Here is a 15,546-nt window from a genome sequence, read left to right on the forward strand (position 1 = left end):
ACAGTGTGCTCACGCATGATGATGTACCCATGGACGTACATGAGGTTGGAGCCATGAAAGAGATTCAGCAGTGCACAATTATTTGTATTATTGGTACAGTTTATTCATTATGTACGGTCAGGAAGAAGAGGTCATTATCACATCCCCGCCGCGAGGCATCAAATCCAAACCAGCCACCGAGCTCCTGAGCGCGCGTTCCCAAGCCTCCTCAACGCGATACCCACCACCACGCATGATCCCCTCCCTATCTCTCCGTACGGCTTCGCTCATCACATCATCATACCCCCCGGGCTGCATCACAAACATATCCTCATACGCATAGTAGTCGTCCTGAAGCGGTACGTGCGGCGGGTCGGGCACAGCGTTCTGCGCCGCCCGCGTCCGCAGCGCCCGCGTCGTCTCTGCGGCGGATATCATGCCCTTGTTCCCCGATGCCGCCCTTGCACTCGACCGCTTCTGCGCCTCCGCCCGCGAGCGCGCAACTACTTTCCGCGCATCCGTCTGGCTGTTCTCCAGCTTGTCGATGAGTTCCCGTTTGTCTTTCTCCTTCTCTTCGCGCTCCTCCTCTTCTTGCCGCCGAAGCTTAGCAGCGCGTTGCTCGCGCTCTCGGCGTTCTGATTCTTCCTGCTCTTTGAGGGACTGTGCGTAAGCCTCCTCCCGTTGTATGTTGAGCTCGATTATGGCAGCATTCTCGGTGCGATATTGAAGTATTCGAGCTTCCGTCTTCGGAAGGTCAATCTCATTTATGAGATTAAACGCTGACAGTGTCCACTTCGTCAGCCAGAAGCGATAGCAAGGGTATCGAACATACTAATATCCTCCACTTCTTCCAGATAATCGTTGAACGAGCGAAGGTCGGGGAAGTCTTCTCTCCTTTTGTTGAATCTACGACAGAACATCATTAGCATTGGTTTCTGTGAAGCGCAAGGTGAGGATGAGGCTGACTCTTTCGCTATCCTACGGCGTATAGCGACTTCCTTCTCTACGCCCAGATCCTCGAACGTCTGCGGCATAAACGCGAGTTTGCGCAGCACCCTCGTGCAGCCGGGTGCGGGGCATGGAGCGGGCCCAAGGGTGAACAGGCGGTCAATACATGATTCACACCTACACGTTATTCGATTCAATAAGAGAATAAATGAGTAAATGAGTAATTCCAATAGTGTGGGGAAGTCGTCCGCACCGACATTTTGTGGTAGCAAGTGCTTACAAGGAGGCGCAGTTTGTTGTTTAAGTAGCGGTCGCTCTTGCATACCGGACATTGGTCGTCTGCTGACTAGCATCCATACCCCACCATTCAATACAAGAGGAGCTCCCTCCCCTCCCCAAGGGAATAAGCATAACGACTTACAGAGAATTCAGACACCCTACCCGAAGGATCCTTGACACCCCCTCCCGCCCCTCCGCCCAGAAAGATGCTTGTCGGTGCCGAAGAGGTGGAGGTCGACCCGACGACGGAAGGCGTGGTCGACCGTGTGTGGGATGCTGAGCGAAGAGCTGATGAGGCGGACAAGTTGCTACCCTTGCGAATTGTCTTTCCCTGGAGCCAGGTGCCAGCAACATTGGATCGCGGGTTGGAGGACATAATGGTTTCTACTCAGGACGAGCTTGAGCGTGAGTCGATCATGACTAGTGGTCACGAGACCGAGTTACCCCTGTTGTTTCCTATATTCTCCCATTCGCAACGAAATTCAAGTTCAAATGCGAACCACCCAAAGAAAAGATATATAGTACATTTTGATGGATAGGCAACTCATAACTACCCAACGACACCAAAAGCAAAGGTCGGAATCCCATATAGATCTACGATAGTCCTCACCTCGCCTTCCGGTATTCCGTTGGCGAGGTCTCCAGATCCAGCACCCGCCGCCACATACAGCGGCACAAAATGGTCTTCTCTCGGATGTGCAGCCCTAAACCCCGGATGTTTTGTCAGCCCGTACATCGCTTCCTGTCTCTTAGCAGGCTCCGGCGTCGCTATGGCCTTATGCAGCGCCTCGTCGAAGGATTTATACGCCGCGCTTGCCGTATCTGGGTGGAATGCCGAGAAATCGCGCAGGTTGTGAATCGTGAGGCCCCCGGAAAGAACGAGGATGTTCTCCTTCCGCAGCTTGCGCACGGCCTCGCCAACCTTCCAGTTGTCAGCGGGCTTGAGGGACGAGTCGATGCTCGCTTGGACGATGGGGATGCTGGTGAACTCGTCGCCGAACATGATGCGGAAGGGGACGAATACGCCGTGATCGAGGCCTGGGCCAGTATAGCCGCGCCCGTCTTCGCCTCGGGCTTCCGTGCGGGGTGTAGTGCGAGCTGGGAGACCTGCCTTCGTAGAAAGTCCAGCCAAAGTGCCGTTTTGTAACACAAGTGATACTCACTTCTTTGAAAAGCTCGACGACCCTGTTAGCTAGTGTTTTGTCCCCTCGCGACTTAAACTTGAGTTGATAGAGTTCCGGGCTGAACCCATAGTAATCCATTAGCAGAGGGTTCTCATCACCATAATCAGTAACTTTAGCACAGGTCAGTCGTCATTGGTAATAGCAAATGAACATCGCAGCACACCTAATCGTTGTGGAGACTCCCAATGCGCACTGAACACCACTATCCCCTTTGGCTTGTACTTCTCCAGCAGCGCAGGCCCGAAATCCCGCAAGAAGTTGGCAAGTGGGCCATTAGGACCTTGATACGCCATCAAGCCCTGTCTCGCGCCGAAGACTGCGTGCCCCCCAGTCGGAGGCGTGGCAAGCATGGGCGACCCATGCGCAAAGAAGAACGCTGGGATATTATCGGGCGTCGAGGGCAGAGCATCCAAAGCTGCTTTCCAAGGTTTGGTCATCGTGGTTGAAGATAGACGTCGTACGGTGAATAGAATTGCTACGAGGCCAGCCAGGATGGATATGGGATATATATACGCTGATCCGAGGATGCCTCTGGACATCAGTGTGTCAGCGCCGACTCAGCGGTAGTAAGCGGAATTATGAGAACTCATGGACTTGCAATCCATGGGATGAGTGATCTCGGCGGGACAAGTATGAAGCTTCTACCCACGTGATCTCGACGCGCTCATCTTATTCATTGCACTCCTTTACAGTCGCATTCTCCATAATCGCTACTACGATCAACGCGACTCGTGTTCCAGCCTTGAACTACGCCAGGGCGCAACCTATGCCTGCTAACAAGCATGGATCCTCCTCGAAGAGCCACTTTGGCGGGGAATCTCCGGATACTAACGAGTAAGCTTCATCCAGCCATTGTGTTCATCCATGAAAGTGAAGGCGAAATAGCTACAACTGCCAATTCTGCGGGGTACCTCTAGCTGATCGGCCCGATGTGAAGATATGTCGACACTATCAACGCCATTACCAAGGTGCACACATACAACACCCGGTCTGAGGCCTGACATTCACAATTGCGTGGAATATGTAGCACAGAACCAGCAGGAGGAAGCTACGCAAAGTACCAGCAGCGCCGCGGAGAAGACGGTGAGAACGGGGCAAGGCAAGGAGGCATTTTGGTACCCTTCTTCGAGCTCACCGCCCCCACCCCATTACTACCCTGGTTGGCACTATTCTTGTATATGGAGGTGACATGCGCTGAGGATGCTTGTATAATAGGTATGATAAAACTCCTGCAGCGGGCTTTGAAGCAGTTACAAGCCAAGGGCCAAACAAGACGTGCAGTACTTTGCTACGAACAAGCGGTTTATATCCCGAGGGAAACTTGGGACGCCACCTGGGGATGCGGGTCAGTTCTCCCGCTGCCATTCGTTTTCCTACGTCACCGTTTAACGCCATCCAGATATAGGAACTTCTTGATGGCTTGTGCTGCTCTGATGGACCAGCAGCTACAACCTCTCTACTTTCCGTTTCTTGATTCACCTATCTCCCCTGGTGTGAGAAATCTTCAGCGTTGGATTGAGAATGCTTGGAAAGATGGCAAGTGCTTACGACGGCTTGTTGACGCCGGTTCGACTGTGGCTCAGTAATATGTGCCTAGGCTTTGACGAAGAAGGCCGCAAGGAGTTGAAGAACTTGGTGAATACCAGGAAATGGATAGGCACGTCAGGTAAGCTGTTTGACAAGTCTTACCTGAACTATTCTTAATCCCTAATACCATATGACCGCCTAGATCTATGGGTGGCATTCACTTACCGCCGTATACCGTTAGTGCCGCGGTCTGTGTAATACGGTCTTTCTTTGACTTGCTTTCGACAGTGCAGAGTTGGTGGAGTTCAAACTAGAATCTTCAGGCGTCCAGCCTCTAATCGACTGGATAGTTGCATATTTCTCTTCAAGCAGTCTATCGCAAATGAAGGACTTCGATGCTCGCAAATATATCGAAGGTGTACCTCAAGGAGAGGCAGTCAGAATCACTGAAAGGATGCCCATCATTCTCCAGCATCAAGGCCATTCGAGGACGATCGTGGGATACGAAGTCACGAAGAAGGGAGAAGTCAATTTGTTGACCTTCGACCCCTCCAGGTACCTTTCTTCATGCTCATCCACTGACATATCATATGTATACATATTCTTCTGCCTCAGAGTCCCGAAACCCGCCTTACGTCGGGCAGCATTATCTCTATGGGGCGGCAACCCAGACGCATCTTCGCGAAGCGATGGCCCTTTAACAAAGCATCGCAGTATACGTGATTTCTTTAGTCCAGCTTCCCGTGCCTCATCGCATCAAAAGCGGAAGCCATCTCTTGAATCATCCCCCGTCGAACAAAAGCGGTCACGACAGGATAGCACCGTACCTGCCGCTACTAGAGCTAACACGTCGGGCGCAGCGGCCAAACCACCAGTGAATGGGTCAGGGCAGAGTAACTTGATCAACTTGGTAGACGACCATGACGAGGAGAAGGCGGAGGTGGAGGTGGTAGGAACGAATGCACCCACGAAAGGGACCAAGAAGCAAGCCAAGACCGAGCAAACGAAGCTCGATGGCCTGGTGGAGAAAATGCCGCCCAGCCAGGTCCTCGTCTCCTTTCGGTTGGAGTCTAAGAAACTCGGGTACGCTTGAAAAGCACTTAATCATCATTGCCACAATCGTCTCAACTAACATTTACTCTACACGTTATACAGGAACAAGAAGGAATACCAGATCTTATATTTCCCAATGACCGCACCGTTGACGGAGAAAGAACAGAATGCGAGGAAGGTCGTGCGCAGTACCAGATATTGCTAATCACTTGATGCCGAATGTGTATTTGGGAGAATTTTTGGGGAGATCATAGCGTGTTATAACTGTATAATGGGCACGGATAATGATGTATAATTAATTTCGTAGATTAGTTGGTACATGTACATAACAAATCCTTAATCTTGCACATGATTTCTTGGCTATCATCTGACTCGGGAGCAGGAGTGTAGTAGGTTGGCCAGGCTTAGTTCGGTGAAGGCGCTTGCCGTACGTTGTGTCTTCCTCTCCTTGCGTTTGTCGGTCCTGTGGTGGCGTTCCCCGCTAAATGAAGTATAATCTGTTACTCTTTCTCTGATGCCACGACACTCTACGGCTCGATTTTACTGATGGGCCCAACGCAGTGGCAAACCCGTATTTACAAGGTCGACCAAGAGGACTCGAGACGCGCGTCCACGGCAGATTGAAGGGTATCACCAGGAAAACACCAGCAAAACGTTGGCAGGAGGTCCGATGTGAGCTCCCACGCAAAGTGGACCCCAATGTTATTTTGTAGTGATCGATGATCGGCGAATGGTGCCTTAGACTGCCAGAACGGAGACTAAAGCATCGGAGTCCGGAAAGCCAATTGCAGGAGGATTGAAGACAAGAGGTTTTCGGTCGCCACTACACGTTCGTTGTGCCTAGAATCGCCGGATGAAAGTGAACGGAAGACAGCCTATGCTGGCGCCGCCGGAACACGAGACGTAGATTTCGAGGCGGGCCTTGAGACGTGTTTCGTGCGCTCGGTGAATTTTCGAAGAACAAGGACGAGGGCTCCAGTCTGCTCCAATACTCATCCTAACGACCCGCCACATGAACAGTTTCAGTCAGCCTGTCAGCCTGGCTAGACCGCAAATGTCCGTCCAATTGATGCCATGATGGGCACAAACCGCCAAAATAACATTCGATCAGGGTGTACACGCGCAGCGATCAAGTGAGTTTTCAACTTTCTTGGTTTCGGTACCGAAGAGGATGGTCGAGTGCTCGCGGCCGTCGCCGTCGACAGAAATTCGGAAACGAAGGTGAAGCCATATGTCGGGGTGCTGATGAACGCGGGCGTGATAATGGATGGTGACCCCAGCTTTAAATATAATTTCTTGCATGCCCTTGGGCCATACGATGCCGCATGCTGGAGCCCGCAATCCGTGGAGTCGCAGGCTCCGTTTCGTGGACGACAAGTCCGTTTACACGTGGGTGATCCGCTTGCTCCGTTGATTTTGCGGGGTGCAAGAGCGGTGCGGGTCCCTTATCGGTCCCTGACATCCATGTGGCCAGGCATCGTCGTCGTGCGCTAAGCGTTTCACCTCGAATGCGCCTTGAATCATGGGCTAACCTCTAATCCCTTTAGTAGCATTTCAAAATGTAGACCGTCGTATCGTATATCCGTGCGCGACTTGTGATTCAACCTGATCACGACCGTAGCCTGGTGTCCCCTGGAGGTGAGTTGACAGCTCGCATATGTTCTGCGGTTTTGCGGATATATGTATGACCTTCGTTTCGTTCAGACCTCCCCACGCGTCTCTGGCCTAAGACGAACGTTTCACCCCTCCTCCTACGCTGGTGCCTTGCTCCACTTCGAACTTCGCAATCATGCCGTACGGTGAAGGACAGACGTTGGATAACATGCTTGGATCATTGTTTATTGGGTCGGTGTTGGCAGCAGTGTAAGTCGAGCTTGTGTTCTTCTGCAGCGGAAACAGTAATCATATCTTGCGCGATGCAGGCTGTACGGAGTGACCAGCCTGCAATCCTACTGGTACTATCATTGGTTCTACAAGCGGGACTCCACGGTGCATCGGGTAGCGGTACGTTGGCCCGCTCCTTCGTCCCCCCTTCTGGCCTGATTCACCAGAACCGCTAGGTTGGTGTGCTATGGACACTCGATACCTTCCACCTATTCCTCATTGCCCACGGTGTATACCATTACTGCGTAACGGGATTCTCAAACCCGACGACACTGAATGAGATTGTCTGGTGAGCTCAGAACACTAACAAGCTTGTTATGTTGCTCACCCTCCACTTGTGCAGGTCCATGAAGGTGTGCATCGGCGTGTTTCCCAGCACGGTGCTTAGTTATTGACAATAATGGCAGCTTCAAATCGTGATCAACGTGGTCATCATCCTTCTGGTGCAGGGGTACGTTCTCTCCGCTGCTTTTATGGCGCCGACACTCATTCACGAGTTGGCAGATTGTATACATACCGAGTGTGGCTCCGTAAGTTCCTTAATTCTTCCCCGCAGCGTTCTGTCTATAACCCGCACTCAGTTGGCGGGTACCACAATGCTCTTCTGGCCTACGTCGTGGTACGTTCAGTACTATACATCTAAGCAGACCCGATTACTAACGAGGAATGATAGATTGCGACCGTTGCAGGCGCCTTTGGTACGCACTTAACATTGCTTATTGATGACCTCCTGTAGTAATCATTCCTCTCCTACTCAGGGATTGGCATGGTCCTCGCACACCAAGTGTACGTACAGTCTCCAACTACGCCAGGAGCTCCTTCCTCACCTGGAATCTAGTTATACGTTGAAAGACATAGCCGACCATCAGAAGATCGGTGTAAGCTTCCAAACTCATTATATCTCATCAAAACAACCCGACTCACGCCACATCTATTGCAGTGGGCGATCATCTCGTCTCTCGCAACGGCTACCATTGTCGATTTTATCATCGCCGGTGCGATGGTATACTACCTTCAACGGAGTCGAGGGCTGCAATCACGGATGAACTCCAAGATCGCGACCATGATGCAATTCGTTCTGGGATCTGGCTTTCTTACCAGGTATGTTGGCTAGCTCATGGAGTGCGACACCGGAATTAACTTTGTTCCATAGTGCATGCTCTACATCAGCATTGATCGCCGTAAGTGTATCCTGCAGCCAGTGTAAGCAGACGTGCTAACCCGTGTGTTGACAGTATGTTGTCATGCCAAAAACGCTTGTATTCATGGGCATCGAGTCACTCCTTACGAAACGTCAGTTACCTCAGTGCTTACATCGCTGCGAGAGACAATATTAACCTAACTTTGCGATTTTAGTATATATCAATTCATTCCTTGCTATGTGAGTCTATCCAGTCAACCATCGAAAGGTAACGGTCCAACTAATTGTTCTGCTCGCAGGCTAAATGCTCGTGAACGAGTTCACCAAGAACCGGACTCTCGCTTGTCCGTTCGCATTACCACAAGCCTGTCTAAACCTAACGCGAGTGATCCACCAAGCGGTCTGAGTGCTGCTTCGTCGGACAACTCCCTTGCTGTAAGTCCCCTCATCTTCTACCGTCATACCTTAAGTATTAGACTGATCGCCGATTCACCTCAGAACCGAAGCATATCGTTTAAGTCCCCAGTCTCGCCATCTCCCATACTAGTCAAAGAATCCAAAGGGATATCTAGCGACCATCCATACCCTTGGTGATCCCCTCCTCACCAAAACTCCTCTTTACATACACTCACATCCTCGCATTCCGCATGCCCCCTCTCTCCCGTGGCATGGACATCATCTAGCACATACTTTATCTTGGTCTCTCGAATTGGCTCCTGTAGCATGGAAAATTTGTATCAGTTCGTGTATATGTGCATTCGGTAGCTTAATACCACACCGGGGTGTCTGTGGCCCCTGGATCGATGGGCGTACAATAAATTGAATAATTTCGTTAGGTTCTAGGCAGATTGGGTGTGTGCTTTGCCGTGAAGGTGAGAAGGCATCCCCTATGAGCATCAGGGGCTAGTTTACGTAAGGGGATTTCGATGCTCGACGCGTGTACCGCACATATTGACCACTTCACCAAACCACTCACTTAGATCATGTCGAGGTCGTACGATCGCGGTACAGTCCCATTCTCCACGCGCAAGGACCTTTGCTGATATACTACATTATAGCGCTCACCGTTTTCTCCCCGGACGGGCATTTGTTCCAGGTCAGATCGCGATCATGCACGCATTCCGCGCATATATAACACGAAATGCGAAGCGGTTAGCTGACGAGACAGTGGTGGTGGTTTATAGGTCGAATATGCTTTGGAAGCCGTCAAGAAGGGGACATGTGCTGTAAGTGCACCGCGCATGGCGACATCCATCTATGTGGCTGGTAATTGAATTGAATTGAACGGGAACCAGGTCGGCGTTCGAGGCGCAGACGTGGTGGTGCTCGGCGTCGAGAAGAAATCGATCCTGCAACTCCAAGATCCACGCACGGTCAGGAAGGTGGTCATGCTTGACGATCACATATGTTTCGCCTTTGCAGGTACGCGCTTTTCTACACGCAATCGTTAGCGAGACGTCGTCAATTATTGCTACACTTGTACGATGCTCATTCGCATATGAAGGTCTGACTGCCGATGGGCGCGTTTTGATCGACAAAGCCCGGGTGGAATGCCAAAGCCACAGACTCACAGTCGAGGACCCCGTCACCGTCGAGTACATCACAAGACATATCGCTGGAATCCAACAAGTAAGTCCCCCTTCATTCACTTCACACCCTCATACCCTCTAACCTATTGTGTGTTTATAGCGATACACTCAATCGGGAGGTGTCCGACCGTTCGGAATCTCCACCCTCATCGTCGGATTCGACCCGTACGACACCAAACCGCGCCTCTACCAGACAGAACCCAGTGGCATCTACAGCGCCTGGAAGGTGCGTTTCGACCTCCCTGCCCCTCACCTGTGCTTTCCTGTAGGATGCATGGCCCAACTAACATCACGACATCGATCTGTGCAGGCGAACGCTATTGGCCGCTCATCAAAGACCGTCCGCGAATTCCTGGAGAAGAACCACAGAGACGACCTCACGCGCGAAGAGGCGATCAAACTCACCGTAAAGAGTCTATTAGAAGTCGTGCAAACGGGCGCAAAGAATATCGAAATCAGCGTAATGGAGAGCTACGGCAAAATCACAGTGAGTTCTACCTCCATTTGTCGCCGCAGTCTGGGTTCTGATTATATGCCCTCGAAGCATCTCGACCTTACGCAGATAGAGGCGATCGTGGCCGAGATAGAAAGGGAGAAGGAAGCAGGTGCGTTTCGTTTCTCGTTGTCTTTGAATATGTTCGCTCATGTGTATTATAGAGGCGGAGAGGAAACGATCACGATTGGCCGCTACAGCTGCTGGCCAAGCAGCTATGACGCAGCGCGCAGGAGATGCTGGACCGTCGCAGTAAATTCACATCTGGTCTGTATTCATATTACGATTTTGATATCAACAGCATAACACATCCAACACGAGAACCTCAGCGAGACCTACAGTCGAAGCGGGATATATAATAAATTAAACACAACAAGCGACAGCATCAAACACCAGTGAAGAGAGTCCATACACCCTTAGCATACTGTACTATCTCGTTTGCCCCCAACTTACTTTCGCCGAATATCCGATCTACGAATGTAATCGGCACCTCACCTACAGAATACCCTAATGCTCGTGCGCGGACCATCATTTCCATCTGGAACACGTATCCCTTCGACTGTGTCACCGAGATGATGTGGCGGAGCACAGGCAGACGGTATAATCTACCACAGCATGTTAGCTGAACGTCGCAGCATTCGAAGGGCAAACACACCTGAAGCTACCAGTCAGATCGCTGACCCCCGGGCTGAGCACCGTGTCGGCCAGGTAGTTAGCACCTCGGGACACGAGCTTCCGCTTCAGATCCCAGCCGTGCACGCCTCCGGGTGTGGCTTCAGCCAAATGAGGTGTTGAGGTCGACCTGTATCGCGTTCCGGTCACGATGTCCAGATTGTAGGCTTTTTGTAGGCTGCACCGTTGGTTAGGCACGGAAAGACGAGGCGCTTTCAGGACACGTACGCAATGAATTGAGGTATGAATTTCGGCTTCAGAAGAAGTGAGTTGGCGGAAACCCAAGGTTGTATGGTGCACGTACGTGGTGAGAAAAGTCCGCGTCCATGATAATCACAAAGTCTCCAGAGCAGAAATTCAGGCCGTGAACGTATGCGGTTCTGCGAGTACCTCAACAACCAAGTCCACTAGCAAAGTTGTGCATGGTACGCACCCAAGTCCGAGTTTTCCAGCTCGGGGTTTGAGAAGCTGGATATTCTTCAGCGCGAGAGCGAACGCCAGAATGCCGAGTTACGCACAATCTTATCTTCGCCGTACACAGAAGCCAGCTGTTTCGCGATATCCTGAGTACCGTCCGGACTCGCGTCGTCGACAACGATGATCTCCCAGGCCAGCCCGCTATTGATACAGTTGGTGACAACCCCCCGGCGGATACGTGCAAAAACGTACTGTTCATTGAACGTCTTAGCGAGCAGCCAGACTATTATGGGTAGATTCTTGCGCTCATTGTAAGTCGGAAGGATAACAGAGTATTTGTGGGTATCTTGGGAGTTGAATTGACCTTGCATGCTGAGTGAGGCACTGCTCTCAAACGGGTTCATGAAATGAGAAATGATTGATGAGCCTCAGTATTTTGCCTAAGTCAGTATAAAGTCCACGTAAGTCCATTTTTTGATGGAATTCGTCAGTTTCCGTACCTTTGATGTAAAAATTCCGGCACCTTCCTCTTTTGATCTTGTGCGGAAGGTCCCGACGAAATCTAAGTCGGTGAAAAGCAAACTTACAGTGACTTAGTTTGACTGGGAATGGGAGCGTAAAGTAATAGGATTCAGACATTGCTTATGTAAGGGGAACTAATCCCAGGGGCGAAGATGCATTAATCGAGAGAACATTAAGGCTCTAGCCTAAGAGCAGTTGCTCAGGAAGTGACAAAGGGGGTATCTTGAGGGTGCTGAATGTCGGATAATGCAGGGGTATTTAGATACGAGACGAGAGACTTGGAAGAGCATGAATACTGGTGACAGGCGCTGGTGCCCCCCTGTCTTCAATTACATAATCTTTTTTGATTTCGATGGCCAGTTCAATTGTTGGACTTCAACGTTTCGACGTTTCAACTCCTCACCAACATCCCCAATGTCCACTTATTTCTTCGACAACCGTTCACAACACTTGGGGCATTCAATGCGGCCCCGAATTGAAGCTCTTGACATCTCTTCTCGCCGTAACGCGCCCCGTGTGGATAACAACTGCTCCAACTCTCTGGATCCACGCGCCTGGCAAACAGACTACTGGCAGGATTCCCATTCCCCTACGCGCTTCGCTAACTATTCCGACTCTCATACTCAAGTTCAAGCTTCCAGACCACTCAATACACGCAATCATCATGCCATGGACACGGAGGGGGTTTGTGAGTACCTTATATTTCAACGTCAATGTGATGCCTCCAGCCAACCAGTTGTATGTATGACTCAGCTATATCCTCGTATCCAAATGATCCCACCCCTTCTTACCAATCAACTACCCCTGCCGGCCTCCATGGATGGCTTTCTACCCCACCCCACCTACTACGCCCGCTTCCAGATTACATATATATATTGCATCATGTTTACTATTAGTATGAATTTATTTTATTGCCTGAGAACGGTTTTGTACTTGACTTAACCTGACCATCACTGACCGTGAGCGACTGTTGCGTTGAACATGGTGGCCTGACTTTCCATGACTGACTTAGACACTAACAGACTTGACTTGACCTGTTTTCTTCGATACCCGAAAGGGACCCACAAAATCATTTTCAAGTCATTTTACGGTAAATATTCCGGCCTAGGTCCGGCTAAGTCATTATTTTATGACTCACACAGACTTAGGCAAAACACTGAGGATGAGCACTGAGTTGTGAACGTGTTCCGATGGTGCGTGGGAACTTTGAAATAGTCACGATTCTGGCAAGCATGCCAGTTGCGGTTCACAATCAACCAATTCCCAGCAAACCGGTCAACCGTCGATGAAGAACATGGTGATAATTCACAAGCAAACAGTGTACATTGACTCAGGGAATAAGAATACCGCCACAGTGGACGGCTTGAGGAACGACACCTCTGCTTCAAGTCTCCAAGGTCGTGCCATTTACAACTATATCAATTAGCCCTGAAGTGCACACTGCATCGCACCAATTGACTTGTTCAACGGGTTTGGTATTTATTTCAACGATTGAACCGGGAGGTAAATAGGCGGACCTGACGAAATTATTCAGTCTACGAACAAAGTCCATGTTCGTCACGCTGATGCCTTACAGCACTTTGCTACTGCACGGGTAACTCTGTTGTAGGTCTGTTATCAACACGCATACAGATTGAGTCAATCCTATCTTGGGCACACCCTCGGGTTGAGATACCATTATGGTCGAAGTTCGGACTGTGCCCAAGCTTCGGTATTTGGTTGGTACTAAACTTCGCAAAGAATTTCATTTTTGTGAGCATGCTGCACGTCGCTGCAGCAGAGTAGTTTCTGGTCAATGTACGCCATCACTGAGTTGTCCTTGGATTTCTTGTGCTTGATGCACGTTTGCAACTAGTATGCATCAATACTAGCAGTATTTCCTCTCCGCTTCCGTTTCCTCCGTTCCGCTTGTCACGTGCACATTTGGTTACCTTCCCGCTTACAACAATACAACGGGCCACAATATATATTTACCGCCCTCGATCCTGCGATATCTTGATTGAATAATGGCTGATACAGACAAACTCCTTGTCACAGAGGCACATCTTGCTCTCAATGAAGTATGTCAGCTCCCCCAATCGCGATGAATACTCAAAAGTCGAATCCCAGGACCCTAGGCCCGTCGTCTGAAGGCAGAACGAACCAAATCGCTGGGCTCGCCGATCCAACTTCCTGGAATGGCGCTGTCCATTATTGTCAGAGGCGGAGATGCTTGGATAGCGGAGAACACGCATGTCATTCGCAAGATCAATCTAGAGGTGCTCGTTTTCGTGATGCATGGTTCAGCGGTGTCTGATGCTGGGCTAGTCGGGGAGGACTCTGCAGTTATTCCGCGGGCATACAGGACCCGTTACATCTATCGCCTTTATGGACAAGCGCTATGGGAGCGGCGACAGGAAGATTCTAATCAGTGGATCATGGGATCAGGTCCGATACATATTGCTCAACATGAGAGGATTCCTCTGACACCGGTTTAGACAATCAAACTGTGGGATGTAGATGTATGTTCGACAATCCACAGCCGCAATACAAAGCTAATACGCCAACGTAGTCGAAAGAGCTCTTATCCTCAACAGAGGCCCACTCGGACTTTGTCAAGGCCCTCCTTGTCTTCCCATCTCTGCAGCTTCTGGTGTCAACAGGCTCGGACAAGATTGTACGTCTTTGGTTTGTCACTTTCTTGATCCCTTCAATGTCGCAACTAACGTGTCTGCGAAAGGGATCTGTCAAAAGCGGCGTCAGGCAGCCCGCTAAAATGCGTGGGCGTGATATCAGCCCACACTAGGCCGGTGGAATCGCTAGACGGACAGGCACTGTCATCAACATCTGCCAATCTTTATACGGCTGATACTATGGGCATGATCAAGCTCTGGGAATTGAACAAGGGTGATGGGGATGATGGATGGCGTAGCTCGCTCAAACAAGAGCTGAACTATCATCGCACGAAGATTAATGAGATACTATATGGAAATGGCCAGTTGTGGACAGGTAATGCACGCGAGCCCTGTTGAACAGTCAACTTCTAACGCATCACGAAATATAGCCTCTGCTGATGAGACTGTCCAGATCAAACCCACAGACCAATCACCATATCTTATCGCGCATCCTACCACAGTGCGATGTATCCTGCCACTCTCAACCACGGACCTCGCCGAGCCATACGTGCTAACAGGTGCAGGAGATATGATTCGGGTCTACGATGTTTCGTCACCGCAAGAACCCGAACTGATCAGTGAGATGGACGCGCATTGGCACGATGTTACCGCCTTGCGGTTATGGGTCAGAAAATTCGTCGGGGACGACGGCAGGCAAAGGGTGGAGCCCTGGATCATTAGCGCCAGCTTGGATGGGACAATAAGGAAATGGAGGTTAACTGGTAAGCGTGCAGTGCTTGCTCGGGCATCTTCGCGTCTGATGCTCGCTTTGCAGAGTTGCTGAAACCTATGTCGAGTGTCAATGCGACATCTGGGAATCAAGAAAAGGAGGTGGAGAAGCCATCAGAGCCCGAAAACCCGTTTCAAATGTCAGAAGAAGAAGAAAGAGAGCTCGCTGACTTAATGGATGACTGATGCCGTAGGTCTCGCAGAATGTTGGTGGGCGCATGGAAGGTCTTGACGTCGGGCGGGCAATTTCTGATGTCCGAGACGTGTCAGTAATCTCGCCTCCAGTGTACTGTATATTACTTTGGGTGCATAGCCTTGTATTGGTGAGAGCGTATTGGTGAGAGCGTGTGCACGTGATGATGTGCTTCTGGAGTGGTTGGTACCCAAACCAACCAAAGACATTCAAGCGCAGTGCGCCAACTCAAAAGCTCATCGAGCCGTCGTCAAGGTTCTCTGTTCTTCCCGTCACCCTCTT

At 50.6% G+C, this 15,546-nt stretch overlaps 7 protein-coding genes across 7 annotated transcripts; 4 read left to right on the top strand and 3 right to left on the bottom strand.

Moving 5' to 3' along the window:
• Positions 1-117: 117 nt before the first annotated feature.
• On the bottom strand, positions 118-1,582 carry TFB3 (TFIIH/NER complex subunit; the record flags this gene model as incomplete). Its single annotated transcript, XM_036770985.1, has 5 exons — positions 118-758; positions 812-885; positions 946-1,104; positions 1,185-1,273; positions 1,349-1,582. 5 exons carry the CDS (start codon positions 1,580-1,582, stop codon positions 118-120), a joined length of 1,197 nt encoding a protein of 398 aa, XP_036636830.1.
• A 174-nt stretch (positions 1,583-1,756) lies between these two features.
• Positions 1,757-2,827, bottom strand: PC9H_001336 (uncharacterized protein; the record flags this gene model as incomplete). The annotated part of the gene is made up of 3 exons (XM_036770986.1): positions 1,757-2,317; positions 2,370-2,500; positions 2,554-2,827. The coding sequence occupies 3 exons, from the start codon at positions 2,825-2,827 to the stop codon at positions 1,757-1,759; spliced, it is 966 nt and encodes a 321-aa protein (XP_036636831.1).
• Positions 2,828-2,998: 171 nt separating this feature from the next.
• PC9H_001337 (uncharacterized protein) lies at positions 2,999-5,175 on the top strand (the record flags this gene model as incomplete). Its single annotated transcript, XM_036770987.1, has 11 exons — positions 2,999-3,020; positions 3,083-3,224; positions 3,276-3,358; positions 3,418-3,549; positions 3,606-3,735; positions 3,796-3,956; positions 3,988-4,056; positions 4,120-4,153; positions 4,206-4,472; positions 4,533-5,000; positions 5,073-5,175. The coding sequence occupies 11 exons, from the start codon at positions 2,999-3,001 to the stop codon at positions 5,173-5,175; spliced, it is 1,611 nt and encodes a 536-aa protein (XP_036636832.1).
• A 1,584-nt stretch (positions 5,176-6,759) lies between these two features.
• Positions 6,760-8,513, top strand: PC9H_001338 (uncharacterized protein; the record flags this gene model as incomplete). The annotated part of the gene is made up of 16 exons (XM_036770988.1): positions 6,760-6,833; positions 6,893-6,974; positions 7,031-7,143; positions 7,198-7,207; positions 7,262-7,305; positions 7,359-7,384; positions 7,436-7,473; positions 7,528-7,552; positions 7,613-7,640; positions 7,693-7,732; positions 7,795-7,955; positions 8,008-8,035; positions 8,090-8,147; positions 8,211-8,235; positions 8,295-8,430; positions 8,472-8,513. 16 exons carry the CDS (start codon positions 6,760-6,762, stop codon positions 8,511-8,513), a joined length of 930 nt encoding a protein of 309 aa, XP_036636833.1.
• Positions 8,514-8,978: 465 nt separating this feature from the next.
• PRE6 (Proteasome subunit alpha type-4) lies at positions 8,979-10,333 on the top strand (the record flags this gene model as incomplete). The annotated part of the gene is made up of 9 exons (XM_036770989.1): positions 8,979-9,000; positions 9,054-9,091; positions 9,180-9,221; positions 9,291-9,417; positions 9,500-9,624; positions 9,685-9,810; positions 9,895-10,071; positions 10,129-10,189; positions 10,242-10,333. The coding sequence occupies 9 exons, from the start codon at positions 8,979-8,981 to the stop codon at positions 10,331-10,333; spliced, it is 810 nt and encodes a 269-aa protein (XP_036636834.1).
• A 129-nt stretch (positions 10,334-10,462) lies between these two features.
• Positions 10,463-11,570, bottom strand: DPM1 (dolichol-P-mannose synthesis; the record flags this gene model as incomplete). The annotated part of the gene is made up of 7 exons (XM_036770990.1): positions 10,463-10,682; positions 10,733-10,927; positions 10,978-11,003; positions 11,054-11,129; positions 11,183-11,217; positions 11,268-11,367; positions 11,419-11,570. The coding sequence occupies 7 exons, from the start codon at positions 11,568-11,570 to the stop codon at positions 10,463-10,465; spliced, it is 804 nt and encodes a 267-aa protein (XP_036636835.1).
• Positions 11,571-13,694: 2,124 nt separating this feature from the next.
• On the top strand, positions 13,695-15,257 carry PC9H_001341 (uncharacterized protein; the record flags this gene model as incomplete). The annotated part of the gene is made up of 8 exons (XM_036770991.1): positions 13,695-13,748; positions 13,806-13,946; positions 13,996-14,115; positions 14,166-14,189; positions 14,240-14,355; positions 14,408-14,676; positions 14,732-15,064; positions 15,118-15,257. 8 exons carry the CDS (start codon positions 13,695-13,697, stop codon positions 15,255-15,257), a joined length of 1,197 nt encoding a protein of 398 aa, XP_036636836.1.
• Between the last annotated feature and the right edge of the window lie 289 nt (positions 15,258-15,546).

The sequence above is a fragment of the Pleurotus ostreatus genome (genome assembly GCF_014466165.1).
Source record: "Pleurotus ostreatus strain PC9 chromosome Unknown scaffold_1, whole genome shotgun sequence".
NCBI lineage: Eukaryota > Fungi > Basidiomycota > Agaricomycetes > Agaricales > Pleurotaceae > Pleurotus > Pleurotus ostreatus.